Genomic DNA, 22,171 nt, shown 5'->3' on the forward strand with positions numbered 1-22,171 from the left:
ACTATTTCTCAGAAGGGTAACTTGAAAATCTAAATCCTTCTTAAATGCTACTAAGAAAATATTTACTTGTGACTTATTGGTAGAGAATATTTAACTTAAAATTATTAAATTAGGTTTTAATTGAGGGCTAGGATTGCTAAATTAAAGATTTTTATATTATTTATAATATGGAAGCATATTTGTTCAGCTTTGGAGTCTGCTGATGCCTAATGAAAAACTGAAGGCTAGAATCACCAAGCAGTGGGCTGACATTGGTTTCCAAGGTGATGACCCCAAAACAGACTTCAGAGGCATGGGCTTGCTGGGATTAGTCAATCTTGTGTAAGTGAAAATATATACTTTTCTTCCTCTTAGAAATGAAATTGTGTATCTCAACAATTTTATGAAATTTTAATTTTATGTTCCAAGTTATTTCTGTACTTCCTAAGTATCTGCCCAGCCAGCAGCATTTATTGGTGTGCTGGGCAAGGCCTGAGAACAACTGAAATGCACTTAGTCTATATTAATCTGCCAATACTATTCCCTTTCCTAGTTTTTGATAGCTCTCTTCTAGAATCTTCCTAGGAAATAGATATATTTTTGTATTAAGTCTCTATCCCAGTTCCTGGCTTACATACATTGCCTTTGAGTTTTTTGATTACCATTTGAAAAATGAAGCCACTTTAAGGTCATGGATATTGGTATCCTCCTTGCTATTAGGTGTGTGATTTGGTGAAAAGAACACCTTTTATCAGAGAGCTGTTAATTGGGAGATCTGTGTTCCACTTTCCCCTCTGTGGACCAGTTCGCTGTATGGATCTAGCCTTTCTGGTCCCCAGTTTCTTTTGTATGTGAAATGGGAAGGTTGAATTAAGTGATGTCTGAGGTCTGTTCAGTTCCAATTCTTGGATTCCCCTGGCTCTGCCTCACCTGATTAAATTCTAGACTCCTCCTGTGCTTGCAACTGTGTCTCCTTCTGTTCTGGTTTCCTTTCTGCTTGTGGGCCACAGTTGCTGGTACTGGTTCTTGGGTTCTTGGCCTAGGAGTATTAGACCCCTAGAGGCTCCATTAGACAGTTTCTCAATATGTGGCCACTGACTTAGCTTGGCAACTAAACTTTAAGAGACTCATTTTATCCAATATTTAAATAAGGAAATCTGACTAAATAGAGCAGTTTTTGAATTGCAGGTGTCACTAATATAGTAGCCCTGAAAGGGAAAACCTATCCCCAAATTATCTTGTAACAAAAAGCAATTCCAGCAGTATCATTGGTATAAGCTGTTAGTTGGCTTTTAGTAGCCTCTTTTATGAGGGGCTAAATGAGGACTCCATTAAAACCTTGAGTTAGTTCTGCTACAGATTAGATTAAACTCATTGAAAAAAAGACTATTGAAAAATAACACTAAAAAAAGTTAACTGTACTATAAAAGGAAGGCTGCCAGCCTTCTAATGTGCATTGTAGGAAAATTAATTTGAAATTTGAATAATTTATTTTCATCCTATTAAAAAATTATCAACAGTAATATAAATATTCAAGCAGGTATATATGCTTTCACAGATAGATATTTGTGCTGGCTCTTCCCTCTCCCACCCTACCCCCCAAACTTTGTGTAAGCAACCTTGTCTCTAGATATTTTGTTCTGAAACTGTGATGGAATACAGTTTTCTTTAGATGCAGGTATAAGAAATCTGTAGAATTTTATTCTAGATGCTTATTGGAAATTCTGACATAATTAAAATGATTTTGAATTAGGGAAAACTCTAAAAGAGCCACTACAAAGTCATTTTAAAAATACTATTTCAGGATGAGAAGCTGTTTGTTCTGTGTTGTGGTTTTGTGTAACACCTGATGAAATCTAATGGGTTAATTTTGCTACTGAATTTCTAATTTGCCTTTTGCTAATATTTCTGTTTTGTCTTTTCAATAAATATTTATTTGAATGTCTTTGTTACCAAGTCTTCGTAAATTTGGGATCTGTACTGTAAAAAAGCACAGAATTAGAGTTTGCAGTCTGGTGTAGTAGTTAGATGTGACCAATTTAAGGTAGTGAGAAATTTGTTCATTGTAAAACTTTGTCCCTAGTTATCTTTGGGTCATAAAAGGCAGTGTGATATAGTGGATGGAGCACTGGACCTGTAGTCAAGAAGGGCTAGGTTCGAATCCTGCCTCAGCTTTGTTGGCCTTGGGCCCATCACTTCACTTCTTGGAGTCTCAGTTTTCTGTTCAATAAAACCTCCCCCGATGGTTCTGGGGATGAAATGCAGTAATGTACATAAAGCAGTCTACATGTGCAACCTCTTGTTCTTTGTAAAGAAAGATAATTGAATCACTTAAAGGAAATCAGGTATTGTATAGGTGAGCTTTGGACAAGTGCTAGAATTCATAAAGGAGAACATGGTGACAAAATAATAAATTCTGCAAAGAGTGAATTAATCCAAAAAGAGTAAAGGAAAAGCATCGGAAATGGAATGCATTGAAATAGAGGCCAGAGAGTTGGGAGAAAGACGGCAAGAAATAAATAGTATGAATTTCAGTAAGGTAAAAGTAAGAGACGGTGTGCTTATTTTTTTAATCACTTTTTTTTGTCAGTTTTGTGACTTGATATAAATAGGAAGATATGCAAATTATCACTCATCAGCTACAATAGAGATAAGGAATGAGTAAATAAATAATGTAGACAAGGGATGGGGGAACTGTTTGAGAGTCACTGTACCTCTGGAAGTAAACATCATAGTTTGGTTATTGAACATTTCAGATTGATTTTGAATTATATTAGAAGCATAATATGCAAAAAGCCCACCTACTGTAGATTATGTCTTTTAAACTTCATTTTATGTTTGGGGAATGATGTAGAAAAATTAGAGAACCAAAGGACGGCAGTTGAATAATAATATATTTTTATAGCACTTTCCTCACGGTATCCCTTTGAGTTACATAGTATAAGTGGTATGTATTGTGGATACTTTATAGATGAGGAAACAGTCTTAGAGGCATTACTGTCAGCATATGAACCCAGGTGTCTTGGCTCTTGAGTCAGCACTTTGTACCCAAACCATCCTGATAAGAAAGTGGAACCAATGAGAAGATGAACATGGTTGGAATTATTTTCTGGAAGAGAGAACTTAACTAGAAATTTTTATGCCCTATGAAAGTTTTAAGGGCTACATCCCCTTAAGTTTAGAGTACCAAATATATGAAAAAAAATTTTCATTCCTGCCTCATTCCCCTGCTTCTAGGATTAGCTGATGGAAATTAACTTTACTTTATTAAATACCTACTCTGAAAAGTCAAGAACCCCAAATTAGTTTCTGTGCTAACTTTGTGAAAGAAATGTGAACGGCCTGAACAATTCAGAGAAGTGTGACTTCATTAACATCAAGAATTGTGGCCCATTTTATAATGCAATTAATACTTGTCAAGTACCTGTTATGTACAGGGAATTAGGCTGGGCATCAAGGGACACTAAGACAAAAAAACATTGTCTCTCCTCTCTCTGACCTTACACCATCCTGGAAGGACGCAACACATACACAGAAAAATAATCAAAGTCATTTTGAGAGAGAGAGAGTACTAACAACTGGGGTCCATGAGGAAGGCTTCATGTAGGAGGTAGGCCTATGGTTATACCTTTAAGAAAGGAAGGTAAAATTTCTAAGAGGCTGGAAGTAAGGAAGAAGCACATTCTGGTCAGGGGGACAGCTCATTGTTTCTGTTGCTGTTCAGCTAATTCTTGTCTGTTTCTACCTTTGGCTGAGAATAAGACAAGAAATTAAGAGTAAGATGACCCATTGCAAACATCGTGGTATTCATTTGTCTTCTGGTTCCCTGAGCACACCATTAAAGGAAGATAGGCTTGCTGAAACAGAGAAAAACAAGGTTAGATGTAAGGAAGAGCTTATGGACAGATTTCCTTACAGACGAAAGCTAAGTCAGCTATTCCAGCAAAGCATTTGAAAGCTTCAAGAATAAGGTGACTTGGCTAGATGCTGTCCTTTTAGGTAATTTAGTGATAGCTCTGCCAACAGGAGATATTCTGGTGGAGATTGTTTCAATATGACTTTAGTACTGTAATTCTGAATTTAAATTTCAGAAAGAAAGGCAAATCATTGGAGATATTTCAAGGAAGTATTTGATGTCTTTGTGGTAATGTGTAAAGATGATTTTGACAATAGCACTTTTAGGTACTTTTGAAAATGAATGCTGACTGTGGTATTTTTTATTTCATTGTTTTTTTTTCCTTAAACATTTTTAGGTATTTTAGTGAAAATTATACCAGTGAAGCTCAGCGGATTCTAAGTCATTCAAATCATCCAGCTTTAGGGTAAGCCCAGATGTATTAAAGAAACCATAACCAATTTTGAATTTTAGTGATGAATTCATTTAGAAATGGAAAGCATACATTCTGGTATTGTTCAAAATATGTTTATTTTAATGAAGATTTCAATAAGAAATCAGTAAGGGAGATTACATAGTAGTTTTGGAGCAGTAAATGCTACCAGAAAATATTATTTGTATTTCATTATGTTTAGAATTTAGTTACTGACAGTGCTACCTTGGTAGAAGCTTTAATGGCAAGTATTGTATTTTGAAATACAGTTTTGTTTTACAAAGTCAGAACTTTATTTTTGACTCAAGTTACAGTTGGAAAAAAAGTTATTCCACTGTAACTTCATATTTAAAGACTCGGATTTTTAAGTGCATGGAATCTTTTTCAAATACAATTCTGCTATTAGTATATTTTTCACTCAGTGTCACATAGACACATATCATGATGCTGCAGAGGTGAAAATATTCCTTTTACCAACGGTAGTGTTCCTAAATCTCTCATAATTCTTTTAGTATTAAAGAATTCTTTATATTATTTGTGCTTAAAGCTTCCCAGAAAAAATGAACTCTATGCCAATAAGAGATAATCCACTTTTGAGCTTCATTGAGTAGTTAAATGAGTAAAGGAAGGAATGATGGGAAAAGTAGGCTTTGGACAAGGTCACTACTGGATTAGGAACGGAGTTTTGGATAATCCCTTAAGTAGTTTTTATTTCATTAAAATATTTGGCTAGTCATATTTGTAATTGGTAATGTTTGTGGTATTGCAGATATTCCTATGCAATAGTTGGGATCAATCTAACAGAAATGGCTTATAGTTTATTGAAGAGCAATGCTTTGAAGTTTCATTTCTATAACTCTGTTCCTGGTAGTCCAGCAATGGAACACTTTCATCAGTTTTATTGTAAGTATTGAAATAAGTCGCAATTATGTGATAATTGTTATAGATTTGGTTTGTGATGCAGACCTGAAGCTCACGAGGGAGACTGGGGTTGGATGTATAGATCTGGTAGTCATTTGCATAAAGTTGATGGTTAAGCCCATGGGAACTAATGAGGTGTAGAGGGAGAAGGGAAGAAGGCATTCAGTTAAACCTTGGGGAACTCCCACTTTTAGAGAGTGTGATGTGGATGATAAGCCAGCAAAGGAGACTGAGAAAGAATGGTCAGATAGGCGGGAGGCAAACTAGGAAAAATGTGTCAGGAAAGCTCAGAAAGGCCAGTGTAATCAGGAAGAGAGGATGATCTACACTGTCAGATGTAGCTGTTGTTGTTCTTCGCTGCCGAAGAAGACCATGACATCAGGGAAATGATGACATGACTTGTACTTGACTTGGCTTTGAGTGAGGGAGGGCTGTGCAGGTCACCAGCCTCACTTCTTCTCCTGAGCCTCATCAGTTGTAGCACATAGAACAAGAAGGATGAGGACTGAAAAAGACCAGCAGATTTGGCAATTAAGAGATCATGGGTAACTGTGGCAAGAGTAGTTTCAGTTGAATGTTGAGGTTGCAATCCAGGTGTATAGACTTGAGGGTGAAGAGGTAGTGTGGAGTGTAGGTGGTTAGTGTAGACAGCTTTTTCTTTCTTTTTTCAATAATATTTTATTTTCACCTCAATTACATGTAAAGATAATTTTTAACATTCGTTTTTTTTTTTTAAATTTTGAGTTCTAAATTTTTTCCTTCCTTTTCTCACCTCCTCCCTTCCTGAGACAGTAAGCAGTTTAGCATAAGTCATATGCAATCTTGCAAAACATTTTCATATTCATCATGTTTTGAAAGAATACACTGACCCAAAGAAAAAAACCATGAAGAAAATAAAGTGAAAAATAATATCCAAAGTCACTTTTTTTCAAGGAGTTTGGCTGGAGCATGGATGAGGGATGTAGAGTAATATCTTGGAGGTATAGTGAGTGAAGTTTTTAAGGATAGGGGAGACTGGGGTATGCTTGAAAAGAACAAGGACCCAACATGTAGGAGAGGTTGGAGATATTAGAGAGATGGCGAATGATCGAGGATGCAGGCTGCTGGAGAGGAACGTGTAGAGAGGTCGGTCTTGCTGAATTAAAGGACTCCTTTGTCAGAAACTGGAGGAAAGGGAGAAAGGGCTGAAGATGATGGTAAGGAGTTTTAAGATAAAGAGAATGGGAAAATGGAGCTTATGTTGAATGGCCTTCATTTTTTTCAGTAATATGAGAATCAGTCCTCTCAGCTGAGAGTTTGGGGGATTGGTTGGTATGAGAGGCTTGAGAAGGGTTTGGAATAGCTTCTGTGGGGAGTGAAATGGGGAATCAGGGAGGAGTGCCTGCAGTGAGGCCTCTGCTGAAGCTATATAACATGAATCTGTAATATACATGGTCAGCACAACTGTGAGACCTCAGCAGCTCAAGTATGAGCGGAGGGGCCAGGAAGAAATCTGGGCTGAGGTTCTGCAAGATTAGCTCATTGACAGGACAGTGGGACCAGGATTTAAGAGAAGAGGACAGCATGGGGTTAAAATTTCTAACCTTGTGGGTTGGAATTGGAGAGTAAGAAATATGAAGGCAGACAAGAGTCATGGCCTGAGAAGTCCTCAAGGGTGAAGGGAGTAAAGAGTCTCGGTGGCCAGCAGCAGATTAGGAGGAGTGAGGCACGGAGAGATAGGGAACGGGAACTAGCAGAGTTTCTTCAAGGGAAGAAGAATGTCTGTGGGTAATGGCTAAATCTAGGATGTATCCATTCCTCTCTGTGGCTGAGTTGGAGTAAAGAAATAAGTCATGAGATTTAAGGAGGTGGAGGAATTGGGAGATTAGAGAGTTTGACAGAGCATCTGGTGGTTGGTTATTGCCCTTCCTTCTCAAAGAGGACCAAAATGACATCACCACGAGAAAGTCAGTGTGTACGACTGACTGATCAGACCAATACGAGCTCAGAATGCTCTACCACAGATTGGGCCAGTCCGTGTGAACATTTGGGGTGGATACTTCAAATTTGTGCACCCTGCGTTTCCTTTGTGCTGTTTCAGTCCTGCTTTGCTCATAGAGCACAGCACCCTTTCTGATATGGGCGTGCCATGCCGAGTGGTCCTGTGCCAGTGTCTCCCATGTCCCACAGTCAAATCCAAAGTTCTTGAGAGAGACTTTGAGAGTGTCCTTGTATCGCTTCTTCTGACCACCATGTGATCACCTGCTCCATGCGAGTTACCCGTAAAATAGTTTTTTTGGCAAGCGTACATTTTGCATTTGAACAGCGTGGCCAGCCCTTCAAAGTTGCACTCTCTGAAGCACAGTTTGAATGCTTGGCAGTTTAGTTGAAGTAAGGACCTCAGTGTCTGGTACCTTATCCTGCCAGGTGATCATCAGACAGTTCAAATGGAAGCGATTCAGTTTTCTGGCATGGCACTGGTAGACTGTCTGTGTTTCACAGGCTTCTAAATGGACATTAAAGGTCCCTGGTAAAAAGTCTGTAGTTGGGGAGGAGGGTGAGCCAGGTGCTGAGCTCCCTGAGAAAGGAGGGAGCATCATTTGGCAGCTTAGTTATACTTCCACACACCATCATTCATATTGAACAAAAGTTTGATGGAGTGACTTGCAGAAGAGGAAAAATGAGACAGTGGAGAGCAGAGAATATTCTGACTCCCCCTCCAGGACTGGTGTTTCAGGGAGTAGGAGAGAAGGTGCAGCCAGCGCTGGAGAGGAAAGTGACAGATGATGTTTTGTCATTGAGGGCTCCTAGATGTAAGGAGACAGAGAGACAGAGCTCCTGCAGTACAAAGCCCACAGAGAGCTTTGGGTTGACCCATGGCCCCTGAGTGTGCCCTTTATCTTGAATCTTCACCCTCGTTGGACTAGAGGGTGACTTTTTTTTTTCTATATAATTTAAAATTGTTTACATGTGTACCACAGTGGATTAATGAAAGGATATAATCTTAAAAAATAAATTTTGGAAAGACTCGCTTTGAAATGGGCCTATTCTTAGTTTTAGATAAAAACCAGTAGTTAAAGTTAGTTAGTTAAAGTAGTACTTTAACTCTGCTGAAGCCACAGTTTTATGAGAAGTTATTGGCTTTTTAAAATACCATTTCAGGTAGTTTTCTTTCATCCCTCCTTGCAAAGCCCTACAATAAGGAAGGACTTACACTTTTTTCTGGGGTTGTGGGAGGGTGGGACATAGGAGAGTTAAGGTAGGGTAATGTGGGAGTGATGATAGTGATACTTTAAAGAAAAAAGCAAAAGATAAACAGAAAAAATCAGGGAAGTTCAGAAGGAAACCCAGACAAGCCAGACAGTGTTGAGACTACCATCTTAAATTTGAAATATACTTTAAAAAGAAAGTACATGTAGTGAAGATTCATCATTTCCTTCCACAGTCCTCTTTTTTGTTAGGATTATTAGATTAAATATTCCAGAATTTACCTCTCTTCTTGCCTTTCAAGTTACGCATTAAAATTTTTGTGTTAAGTATTTTAAATATGAAATATAGTACAAAGCACATTTGATGAATTAATTGACATGATTAAAAAATGTTTGGTGTGAAGTTACTAAATTCAGGTAAATCAGTTCCCTGCTTTCTTTTTGAATGACGTTAAGAAGTTAATGCTTTTAGAGAAGGAAGAATTCCCTCTTTGTCTGGTACAAGGGAGAGGAAGGTGATAGTAACTGAGGTACAAAAATGGAAGTGAGACTGCCTTGGCCTCCAGAAGCCTCTGTTCTACTCCTAAAAGGCCCTTAGTGCTGACAGTTCTAACAAAGTGAAGACTTCACTCCATCCTTATCTCATTAGATGCCAGTTACTTGTACTTCAAAGTAATGGCTAGTTTTGTTGACTATTAAACTTTTGTAGCAATAATCATTTTCAGTAGAATTAGATTCTTCCTCTATGGCAACCTAAGGATAGCTTTTGGTCTTTATGGGCCGGTGTGCAAGGAAATGAATTGTTATGGGAAGTTAGCCTGTCATCATGAGGTACCTCAAAGGTGTAGTGGGTAGAAAGGTCCACTTCAGATGCTTACTAGCTGTGTAACTCTAGATAAGTTGCTTAACTTCTTTTTGCCTCAGTTTCCTCAACTGTAAAATACAGGTAATATTAGCACCTGCCTTCCAGGTTATTGTAAGGATCAGATAAGATAATTATAAAACACTTAGCACAATGCCTGGCACATAGGCATGTAAAATTGTTTTTATGAATACAGCATAAATTTCATTATTATGAATTAGCTGATTTTAAAATAAATTCCACAGTTATTACTGAGAAAACTTTTTTCTTTGCATGATACATTTATATTTTAAAAGGTTTAAAATGTCATAAACATCATAAAATATCATAAAAGTAGGATTTCAAATTGAGTTAGAGTTCATATATTCCTTTTTATTTTTCATTCTGAGGTTGACTTCTCAAAGTAGTGCCCTAATCTTTCTCAGGTTTTTTCCTTTTCTTGACAAAACCAGGAAAAAATAATGCTTTAAAATTCTTATAGAAATTGCCTTTCATAATGTCCATTTTATCCTAATGTTGAATTTATGACTTGGTTATGTGTGACAAAAAATATAGTAAGTAATTAGAAATTAAGATGCAAGTCTTCATTGTGAGTTGTCACTACTACTAAGTTTTTAAAAGTATGCTTCCCAACATTGTGTGATGATGAGCTATGATAGATTTAGCTTTTCTCAGCAGTACAGTGATCCAAGACAACTCCCAAACATTCCTGATGGAAGATGCTGTCCACATCCAGAGAAAGAACTGGGGAGTCTGAATGCAAGCCAAAGCATACTATTTTCATTTAGTTTTTTGTTTTTCCTTTTGTTCTGATTCTTCTTTTACAATACAAGTAATGTGGAAATACGTGTAATATAATTGTGTGTGTACAGCCTTTGTCAGATTGCTTGCTCTCTGAGAGCGGGGAGGAAGAGAGGGAAGGATGAAAATTTGGAACTCAAAATCTTACAAAAATGAATGTTGAAAACTATCTTTACATGTAATTGGAAAAAAATACTATTAAGTAAATAAAATAAAAGTATGCTTCCCAGGACAGTAGAATGTCAGCTTCTTGAAGGCAGGAACTGTCTGACTTTTGTAATTGTGTTGTCAGTTACTGACACAGAGCCTAGAACTTAAAGGTATAAAATACATGCTTGTTGCTTGTTTGATTTACTGATACTCTGTTTTCTTTACCACAGGCTATCTCTTTTGTGAGTTTGACAAATTTTGGTTTGAAGAAGAGCCAGAAAGCATTATGTATTTCAACCAGTACAGAGAAAAATTTCATGAAAAAATTAAGAGACTTCTGTTGGATTACAAAGTAGTTCTTACCTTAAAGATATGAACTGTCAGTCCTGCCTGTCTTCTGATTTCTACCATGTTTTGCACACAAAATTGAATTTCTATGTTGTAATGGAATTTCTCTGACCATTTTCACTTGAAACTTTAATGATGTAACTTTTTATACATAATTTCTTACAAAAAATTCAGAAATCCTCTTTAAGTAAGCTAGTGGACAATCAGTGTGTGTTTACAATTATTTATACACTGCACTCCAAAGGTAAGTTGCCCTTCCAAAGATCTCCTCTGTAGGGTCATGTGATCTATAGCTGGGGACTTGGGACTTAGCCCTTTTGGCCAAGAAGCATAAATCAGGTATTTGTACTACAGCAGGTTGATTACCTTGTAAAATCACTACCTTTTCTCTTATGCTGAAGACTGTCAGGTAGGTAGCAACAAGAAAGTCCTTTTAGCATATTTTTTAGAAATTTATATTCCTGCTCCTTTCTTCATTTTATTTTTGTTTGTCATAGACAACCAAAGTAGTGGGTAGGTTTTTCATTGCTGTTAGTTTTCCATTATACTTCAGAAGGTATCATTGTTGGAAGTGAAAAGCATACATAGATGTCCGAGGGTTAAAAATCATTTCTTGCTTGGCTTACTGACAGATGAGTTCATAAAATATCCTTGAGAGTAAAAGCAGTTGGTATTTGTAAGATTGTTCCCCCCACACACACTTGAGAAGTATGATTTGTTACTTTGCTTGGAGCTCAAAAGGATTTTCTGATTTTCAGAATCTGACTAATCCATAAATTATGAGTATGTGGTCTTTGTAGGAGGTTATTTTTTTCATAATCCCTCTTCTTATCTACTTATGTATATGAAGTAACTTATTGCCAAGAAAATCTTAGTCATTTTTTTGTGTAAATAACCCCAAACTATACTTGAGACTTAAGTGAGGGATAACAGCTTCATATTTTTGGAGTCTTTTTAAAGCATTAGTCAATTCATGTAGGTTAATGTGATGAAAACTCTTGCTCTGTGGCTTAGTTTCATTTTTAGGCTCTTTTTGGCAAAATATGTGAGACATAGATGTTACAAATAATGTCTTAAGTAAGGAGTCTGTATGGTAACTTCCTGCAGTGTGAGGACTACAAAGATATGTGCAGGGGGTTCAACCTTGCTTCTTGTTGATTTCATGAAGTAGCAGCTGCCAGTGCCAAGCTCTTCTTGGTGGAGATAATTTAGATGACCTTTACTTTAGAGGGAGAATTTTTCTGTCAGTCCTCTCTAAATGTTTCAGACTGTAGTCCTCAAGAAAACTAAGCCAAAAGGGCTTGGAAAGTAGGAAGTTTATCTTATTTAGTATCCCTTTATAATACTATGAAAACTAGTCTATTACGAGCTTGGTTTATTTTGAAGTACAGTATTAGCACTTTTTTTTTGTCATATGGTACATTGGAAGTGTTTAATCCTTTTCTTTTTCTGACATATCGAGGAACAAAGCTTTCAAATATTTGTTCTGTCTTATCTGTTTACAAATCTCTCTTTATGCTTGCCATAGAGAGAATTAATAGCAAGTAACTGGATTGGAAAGTGGCAGGTGCAACCTAAGTATCACACACATTTCACTGTGCATTCAACAAAGTGACTATTTTCTTACTTAGAAGAATATAATTATTTTTTTAGTTTGGTAAAATTTTATTCTGATGCACTAGGGATGCAAAAATCACACTATTAATACTTAAAAGTTGATTTTCAGTAAGGAGAAATAAATATCTTGTTGGAAAGGAAGTTCACTGTTTTCAAAAAATAGGAGTGATAACAAAAACTGCTAAGCTAGAAATCCAAAATACAAACACAACAGGGTTCTAACAAGGAGCACAGATGCAAGGAATGATTTCAATATAACTCAGAGGAAATATTAACTCTGTACTTTGTGGGAAAACAGTTGTCATTTCCTTAGTTCTCATGATGAAAATTTCATATTCCCATTTTAATCTTCCATTTGGAGAGATCTTTTAACTGGCTTCATGCTCTGCCAGTATACTTACTGAAGAGAAAAGGTTGCTGAAGTCAGGCAGGGTACATTTTGTGTAAACAGAATTTTTCTGATTGATTTCTTTAGTTCACCTCAGTGCTATATTACGTACAGCATGGCATGAATTTTTCTTCTTTCCATCATAAAATAGTTGAGTTGCCATTTAATCAAGTATAGTTGATCTAAGTCAAGTATTAGAAAACTCACTAGACCAGAAGCCATCCAAGTCAGACTTCAGACTGTAAATTAAAATACAAAGCATGATGATGGCATACATCAGATAAAAACGGAGTCTACTTATGTAGATTTTCTAATTTATGATGAAATCTTCTCGCCTTCTCTTGATTTTCAATATATGTAAAGTAGAATTTTATGCTGTTCTGTTTGTATCAATATTGGGGATAGTTTATCTGTTCCTTTAAGAGTAACTCGAATGCCAAAGTAGTCTAGACATGTGCTTGTCGTAGCAGGGTAATTAATTATGTGTACTCGATTAGAGCATCAAACAGATGAATCATTGCTTTAAAAAATTTGTGCCAGGATGAAGGGTATTTGCCAGTGGCAAGAATATTCTGCAAATGTAGCTTTTGGAGTTGTGTGTATATGTTCTAAAAGACAATCTTCCACCAAATGGGCAAAATCTGGAGTTACCTTGTTAATCTCAGTACTAGCCTCTTTGCGTATCAATCTGTGATCTTGCTTGATAAAAAAAATTTTCACTACCATCATTTTATTAAAATGATTTGAAAAACTGAGTAATTTCTTGGAAATAGCCCTGCTCTGATTTTTTTCAGCTTAAAACACTTTGAATTCTAACTTATTTCTAATTTATATGAACTCTTTAAAATATTTTATTCTAACTCCTCCTAAGAGTTGTCACTATTATTTTCACCTTCCAAAAAGCTCCAAGCAATATTAAATAAGCATAACTATGAGATGTGTTTGAAAGAAAGGGCATTTGCATGAATATTAACGTCATGGTAGTAGGGTAAAACTCTCAGAATGTGAAATAGGAAGTTTCTTTGTTAAATAGTTAGGTTTAGAGAATTAAAGATAGATTGCCTTTGAGGAACACTGAATGGGCACTAATTTAAACATTGTTCCAGTTCTCATCCAAGTGTTGTAATCCTAGAGTTATGTTTGTGTCATTCTAATTTTTCACTCCTCTCCAAGTAAGTTTGTTGGAGGTTAAAGTTTCATTGACACTGCAAGCCTCTTCACACAAATTTTTTATTAGGAAGATTCATTAAAGGGATTTTTGAAACCTGAGACAAATTACAACTTGAACTTCTGCTGAGAAAAAGGAATGTTGTCCAGGTTGGAATTCTTAATTATGTAGCTATAATGTTGCTACGTAATGCTTAGGATGAATCTTGGTTTTTTTCCTTTCAGACAGTGAACTCCCAGGAACAATAATGTCCCTGCTTTCCCTAGAAACAGTTCGCAAAGTAGCAACCTGTAGAAAATTATAAATGGGAGTTTTAGATGGAAGATGGGACAGTGACCCATCTTAATATAATGTCAAAGCAATAGTGTAAATCGTGCCGTGTCGTTTTTGTTTGGAGTATGTTAATGGAACAAATAAAGACCGCACTATTAAAGAGTCCTTGGTTAATAATTGAATAGAGCTCTTTCTGATAACTATTCTGTTGGTTTTCTTACTTCTTCCATTCCCCTTCTCCTCCCCTCCCCCCAAATGTCAAGGCAGAGCTAGGCACCTTTGGTGTTCTTTGGATGGGTGTGTTCATGCCCCTGTTGCTGTGCTTTTTCCCCCTTCTGCATCCTTCCATTCAATTACTTTGCACTTAGTGTAAAGTGTTAGATAAATTTATTTGTTTACAAGATCTTTTGTTGTCTTTTAGTGTTTTGGCTCAACCGGAATACGAAAAGGAAATTCTTTATTCAAGTCACAAAAGGTTAATGGTCTGAATATTTTTATTCGTTAGTTTGAAGTCTTCTTTAGAAACCATTAGGAAAGGAAGGAATATTCTTTTCTTAGCATGAAATCTACCTTTCATTTAAATAGAATAATATTTTACATTTATTAAGCACCTGATAGTTGATAAAATACATTTCTCATAGTGCTGTTAAGTTGTCTCAGTAAGCAGGTAGCAGAGTCTAGGACTAGGAGATGGAAAGAATTCTGCCTCAGACATGACAATCTTTGTGACCCTGAGTAAGTCTTTTAACTTCTCAGTTTCAGAGTCTCCTTAAACTGCAAAATGGGGGATAAGAACAGCACTTATATCCAAGGGTTTTAGGGAGAATCAAATGTGATCATGTATCACACTTAACAAATGTTTAAAGGGCTATGTAAATGTAAGTTATTAAAGCTGCTCTTAGAAAGCCAGCTTAGCATGATGGAAGCAAGCCTTGGAGATCTGAGTGCAAGTGGATTTGTGATCTTGGGCAAGTCACCTTACTTAGTGCCAGTAAGCAGTTCTCTAGGACAAAGTTGTAATTCATTGGGAAATGCCATTTCCTTACTGAGAGTTCCCTACAATAATGAAATCGTGTCCAGACAAAAAAGAAAAAAATCCTATTTTGTTCCCAAGGAGACTGAGGGTTTAATTGACACTCAAGTGCCTACATGTAGGGCACTATGCATTGGAGTAACAGGAGAATCACAGTAATAGAATTTTTGAGTAAGAAGGGGCTTTAGATACCATCGTCATACTGGTCATACATACGTGGTCATACATTCCAACCCGTGTTTTGTTTTTTAAACTCCAAACCCAATGTGTTCTTTTCATTATATCACACATAGAATCCCCGAGTTGAAAGGAATCAAGTAGTACAATTTGCCTGAGAATTCTTTGTACGATGTTCTTGATAAGTGTTCTTTTAACCTTCACTTGCACACCTCTGTACAGGGCAGTATACTGCCTTCCAAGTTGGCCCACTGCATGTTGGATGGCCCTGTTAGGAACATTTTCCTCATACCTAACATAAATCAGTCCATGAAATTTCCATGTGTTCATTTGCTCCTTATTCAGCCTTCTGGTGCCAAATAGGGCAAGTCTCATCACAGACCTTGAAATTCAGAAGGGCCTTCAGAAGCCATTTTGTCCAAACCCTCTATAATATCCAACAAACAGTCATCTAGCTCTGCTTAAAGACCTTCAGAAGACCAAGGGCTTGGACAGCACTAATTGTTAAGAAGTTTGTCTTGATGCCAAACCTACATTTGCCTCTTTGCAACCTGTCTCATTCCTGTTCTGACTTTTGGAGCCGAACAATAAATCTAATGTTTATTCCACAAGGTGACCCTTCAAACACTTGAAAACAACTATCATGTCGTCCTGAATCAAAGCATGACCAGTTTCTTAATTAGTACTTTTAAGAAATAGTACCTAAGTAGGCCTGGATCCCAAAGACATCATAAAAATGGGGAAAGGACCCATATGTACAAAAATATTTATAGCATAGCAGCTCTTTTTGTGGTGGCAAAGAATTGGAAATTGAGGGGATGGCTATCAGTTGGAGAATGGCTGAGCAAGTTGTGACTAATGGAGTACTATTGTGCTATAAGAAATGATGAGCAGGTGGACTACAAAAAATAAAAAAAATAAAAAAACTGATGCTTTGTGAAGTAAGCAGAATCAGGAGACCGTTGTACATAGTAACAGCCACACTGGAAAACTCCAAAAGACTCATGATGGAAAATGCTATCACATTCAGGGAAAGAACTTTGGAGTCTCAATTCAGATCGAAGGAGACTATTTGCTTTCTTTCTTTTGTTTTTTTTGGGGGGCAGTTTTTTGTTTCTTGTATTTCCTCCCTCTAATTCTTCTTTACAACATGACTAATGTTAAATTATGTTGAATATGAAGGTATATGTAGAGCTTATATCAGATTGCATGCCATCTTGGGAAGGGGAAAGGGTAGGAAGGGGGAGAAAATTTAAAACTCAAAATCTTATGGAAGTGAATGTTGAAAACTAAAAAAAAAAAAAAGAAGGCCTAAGAGAAGGGGGGAAGTGTGTGATAGGGAGGGAAAGGGTAGTCAGAAGCAAAACACTTGAGGAGGGATAGGGTGAAAGGAGAGAGAGACTGGAATAAATGTACAGGGGACAGGATGGAGGGAAATACAGCTAGCAATAGTAACTAAAAAAAAAATTTGAAGCAAATTTCTCTGATAAAGGCTTCATTTCTCAAATATATAGAGAATTGAGTTAAATTTATAAAAATTAGAGCTATTCCCCAACTGATAAATGAACAAAAGATAACAGTTTTTAGTTCTATAGCCACATGAAAAAATACTCATCACTATTGATTGGAGAAATACAAATTAAAACAGTTCTGAGGTACTACCTCGTACCTATTGCCTAATCGGACAGAAAAGGTAAATGACAAATGTTGGAGGGGATGTGGGAAAAATGAGACAATGCATTGTTGGTGGAGTTGTGAACTGGTTCAACCATTCTGTAATTTGGAATTATGTCCAAAGGACTGTAAAACTATGCATACCTTTTGATTTACCAATAACACTTACATCTGATCCTAAAAGACATATAAAAAAGGAAAAGGACCTGAATGTACAGAAATATAGCAGCTCATTCTGGGAGAAAAGAATTAGAAATTGAGGGGATACCTGTCAATTGGAGAGGCTGAACAAGTGGTGGTATATGATTATGATGGAATGCTATTGTACTCTGAGAAATGATGAGCAGGATGTTCTTAGAAAAACCTGGGAAGACTTGCATGGGCCGATGCAAAGTGAAACGTACTGTGTACAAAGCAACAGCAATGTTGTCAGATGATCAGCTGTGAAAGACTTCGCTGTTCTCAACCATACAACCATCCAAGGCTGTCCCTCCCCCGAAAAAGAACTGATGGTGTCTGATTACAGATTGAAGCTGACTTTCTTTAAACTTCATTTTTTGTGACTTTTTTTGTCTGTTTTCTTTCACAACATGATCATTATGGATATGTTTTGCATGACTACACATGTATAACCTATATTGAACTGTTTGTTTTCTCAATGACGGGACATGGGGAGGAAGCAAGGGAGAGAATTTGGAACTTAAAGTTTTATAAATGAATGTTAAAAATTGTTTTTACATGTAACTGGGGGAAAATTAAAAAAAAAAAAAGAAATAGGGCCTAAGTCCTTGACCATCCAAGTTACCCCTCCTCTGGACCCCTTAGTATCTCTAAATGGTTTTTCAGTTTTTCAATGAGAAAAAAAAGCAATGTCCTTAAACTGGCTTCTAGCACAACACACTATCAGCAGGTTTCAGTTAATTGACTTGTCCAGAGTCAAATAGCAAGTAAATGTCTGAGGCCATTTGAACTTCCTAACTCCAGGCCTGGCAGTCTCTCCACTGTGCCACCTAGGTGCCCTTCTGTGGATGCTCTAGACATCATGTCAATATTCTTAATATGTGGCCCCCAGGAATGAATACAGTATTCCAGTTGTATTCTGATCAAGGCAGAGTACAGTTGGATGACTACAGCCTTCCACATTCTAAATATAATGACAATACAATGTAACACTGCAGAAATTGTGAAGTTGATTTTTTTTAAAACCCAAATTAAAGTGATTGCATTTATCTTTGTTAAATGTCATCTTGTTGGTTTCATCCATAGTTTTAAACTATGAAAATGTTCTTGGAGCCTGACTGTTACCCAGTCTGGTAGCTGACTCTTTCAGCTTTGTCATCTACAAATACCATCTTGGCTTTCATCTAATGTCCATTTTTTACCTGAAGGATTATACTCAATTTCACTGGATAGGTGATTCTTGGTTGTAATCCAAGCTTCTTTGCCATCTAGAATATCATTCCAAGCCTTCTGATCCTTTAATATAGAAGTTACTAAAGGCTGTGTAAGTCTGACTGTGGCTTCATGATTTTTGATTTTTTTCTCTCCACCTGCTTGCAGTATTTTCTCCTTGACCTGGGAGTTCTGAAATTTGGCTCTAATATTCCTGCGAGTTTTCATTTTGGGATCTCTTTCAGGTGGTGTTTGGTGAATTCTTTCAATTTCTATTTTGCTCTATGGTTCTAGGATGTCATGACAGTTTTCCTTGATAATTGCTTGAAATATGATGTCTGAGCTCTTTTTTTGATCATGATTTTCAGTTAGTCCAATAATTCTTAAATGATCTCTCCTGGATCTATTTTCCAGATCAGTTGTTTTTTCCAATGAGATATTTCATATTTTCTTCTATTGTTTCATTCTTTTGATTTTGTTTGTTTGATTCTTGCTGTCTCATGGAGTTATTAGCTTCCACTTGTTCAATTCTAATTTTAAGGAATTGTTTTCTTCCGTGAACTTTGGTTCTAATTGGCCAATTCTGCTTTTTAATCGGTTATTTTCTTCAGAGAATTTTTGTACATTTTTGCCATTTTTTTTGTGCTTCCTTTAGCAAGATGTTGACTTTTTTCGTGATTATTTTGTATAACTATCATTTTGTCCCCCAATTTTTCTTCCACATCTCTGATTTTAAAAATTCTTTTTGAGCTCTTTTAGGAGTTCTTTTTGAGCCTGAGACCAGTTCATATTTTTCTTTGAGGCTTTGCATGTAGACATTTTGACATTGTCCTCTTCTGAGTTTGTGTTTGGTCAGGTTTTTATTTGTTTGTTTTCTGCTCATTTTCCAGCCTATTTCTTGACTTTTAAAATTGAGCTGTGCTCCTGGGCTACAGATGGCACTGTCCCAAGCTTCTTGCATCAGGGCTTCTTGCTCACCTTCTGGACTGGAAATGGAGCCCTCACAGCTGAGGGCTGTGCCGCTGTGCTACAACATGATGCACTACAGCCCTGATGGCTGACCTGGGGTGGATCTGGGGGCCTCCTGCTGACTTGCCTGGACACTCCCTGCACTGGACTATCCTTCTCTTTTCCCTAAGTGAGACAGACCTTTCCTGCAGTCCTTCTAAGTTGTCTTGGGCTGGGAAATTATTTCAACCCCCCTACTTCCCAATTCTTTTGTGGGTTCTGCTACTCCAGAATTAATTTTGAGGCATTATTTAAAGTTGTTTGGAAGGGAATTTGGGAGAACTCAGGCCTTTTCTCTGCCACCTTGGTTCCACCACCACCCCCTCTGTGCCTTCATCCAAGTCACAGGTAAAAATATCAAGCTTAACACAAGGCCAAGGAATGTACCATGTGTGAACACACACACACACACACACACACACGCAGAATCTGACCATGATAAAAGTAGTGGGCAGAATCAGTGTCATAAGAAAATTTGAAGAGGGAAAGATCATTCAATCTGAACTATAGCCTTTTTACATAAAACAGTTCTAGTTTTCAGATGCAGAGGAAATTTCTTGTTAAGACACATAAAATGTTGGTATTGAAAACACTATGGTTTCTGCTCTTAGTTTGTGGGGATGGAGCAGAAGAGGATTGAATTGCTTCATGTTATTTAAAATCTTAAGGTATTCAGTCAGAAAATTCAGTTAGTGATATGATGTACTGCAAGCCTGAAATGACCACTGATTCTGTTGCCAATTAATTAATCTCACTATAGGCAAGCCCCTGATGTTCAATGAATACTCTCATTTTCAGAGCTGTAACTAGGCTGAAAAGACTAGAGCTTTGTCCTAGGACTCTGAAATTTAGAGGGAGTAGATGGCACTTGTATTCCTTTAGCAGGTGAAAATAGTTGTTTTATTTAGCAAGAACAATTAAATTAAAATAGAAAGCTACCAGAAAAACAATTAGAAGAGAGGGCACTATATATATGAAGTCAGAGAACTAGGGTTCAAATCCTGCCTCGGGTAGGCTGAGCTCAGTTTCCTTATCTGTAAAATGAGGTGGGGTAGGCAAGCCCCAAGGCCCTCCCAGCGCTAAATTTATGCTGCAATGGTTTCTTTCTGCTCCTCTGCTCCCAGCAGCAGCTACAACCCTAGGTGATCATCTCCCTAGCTTGGTTCTGCCCAATAACTTTGCTACGTCACAGAGTTTCTCTCCATATAAAAGCAAGTACTCTTGACACATCCAGGAGGGCCTGCTGTACAGGTTCTTAGATCTGCTTTTCTAAAAGGAAAAGCAACTTTTGAGGGGTCAACAATCACTTTAATCAAGCACATATATCATTCACTTAGTTCAGGGGAACTTCAGAGAAAATACAGAGAAGTAACAGTCAACAGACTTTGCTTCCAGCGTCTGACGTAAGCAATACACACATCGTAGATCAACAGAGACATGCAACTCTGACCATAGATACGTAGTTACCAGGAAAGAAGCACCAACCTCTGGGTTTTCAAAGCCTGGGGGCTCCTTAGCGACTGGCCAAACAATCATTTCCAATGAGTAAGCCCCAAAGTAAAACCTCACCTCACAGTATTTACACATTTTTTCAGAGCCAGAGAGCATCACAACCCTTGAGAACCAGTGCATTAGAAATTAAAAAAAGGTGTGGGCCTCCCCTAATCAAGCTTCCCTCAATGGGCAGGTCCATTAATTGGTGGGGAAGATCTTTAACCTCATTAGCATTACATTCCCCCACAAGACTTTATTTCCAAAGGCCTCCATCAGATTTCTGTTCCTCACTCAGGGGCAGCTAGGTGGTGCAGCGGATAGAACACCAGTGCAGGAGTCAAGAAGACCTAAGTTCAAATGTCACTTCAGACACTTAACACTCATTAGCTCTGTGACCTTGGGCAAGTCACTTAACCCCAACTGCCTCATCCTGGGTCATCTCCAGTCATCCTGATGAGTATCTGGTCACTGGATTCAGATGGCTCTGGAGGAGAAGTGAGGCTGGTGATCTGCACAGCCCTTCCTCACTCAAAACAAAGTCAAGTGCAAGTCATGTATCATTTCTCTGATGGCATGGTCTTCTTCAGCAATGAAGGACGAATGCACATTCCTCACTCAACTTAGTTTCAAACAGCTGATATGAGGGTGCATTTAATACTGCTTGCCCCAAGTACCAGAGTTGCTAGTTACATCCCTGCTCAGTTTCCTTATCTGTTGTCAGGGTATAAGGTCTTCTATAGAGTAAGACTCCAGGGACGTTTCCTTGGTCCCAGGCTAGCTCCTGTTATCCCCATTTCTTATCTCCTGTTGGCTCCAGGGACTGGCCTATCTTCTTCCTTCCAGTTTTACCATCTGTTATATCTTGATTAGACTGTCTCCTCCCTGGCGCAAAGAGGACCAGGAATGCAATCTCTGATGCTCCTGTCCCTGAAGTAAGCACATTGAGATTCCTCTTCAGAGTCTCAGGATTTTTAGTAACCACAGGGAAACAGTGAGTTATAACATTTCAAAATGTCTCAGTAAGCAGATGTTCAGAGCAAAAGAAGAGGAGCAAGCTCCGATGTTTCTCAATTTTCTTTTTATCTTGAGAAAGAATCTAATCTCCATCAGTTTCTGAGATGACTTTGTGACTATCAATCTCCTCTTTTTTTTTCTGTATAATTTGATCATTTTATTAAGAAGGCCAGCAGTTTGTTAATAAAAGGATGGTCATTTGGCCATCTCTCTTAGATCAAAGACCCCTTATGGCAGTGACTTCACAGTTTTAATGCCCTTTGAAGAACAGGTGTTCCTGAAGGGTAGCAATCCACTCCGATTGGTTAACAATTAATGCAGTCTCCTCCTTCCAGTAATTTCTCCATTCTGTGTTT

General features: G+C 37.4%; 1 protein-coding gene across 2 annotated transcripts in view; it reads left to right on the plus strand.

Moving 5' to 3' along the window:
* ELMOD2 (ELMO domain containing 2) overlaps positions 1-14,188 on the plus strand; it is a 29,329-nt gene extending 15,141 nt beyond the window's left edge. For both annotated transcript variants that reach the window (XM_072621106.1, XM_072621105.1), the window contains exons 6-9: positions 188-321; positions 4,233-4,301; positions 5,077-5,210; positions 10,460-14,188. In XM_072621106.1, coding sequence (XP_072477207.1) covers positions 188-321; positions 4,233-4,301; positions 5,077-5,210; positions 10,460-10,605 — 483 coding nt within the window. In that variant the 3' untranslated portion in view covers positions 10,606-14,188. The remainder of the gene's footprint in view (positions 1-187; positions 322-4,232; positions 4,302-5,076; positions 5,211-10,459) is intronic.
* Positions 14,189-22,171: the final 7,983 nt, after the last annotated feature.

Source organism: Notamacropus eugenii, chromosome 6 (assembly GCF_028372415.1).
Source record: "Notamacropus eugenii isolate mMacEug1 chromosome 6, mMacEug1.pri_v2, whole genome shotgun sequence".
NCBI classification, from domain to species: domain Eukaryota; kingdom Metazoa; phylum Chordata; class Mammalia; order Diprotodontia; family Macropodidae; genus Notamacropus; species Notamacropus eugenii.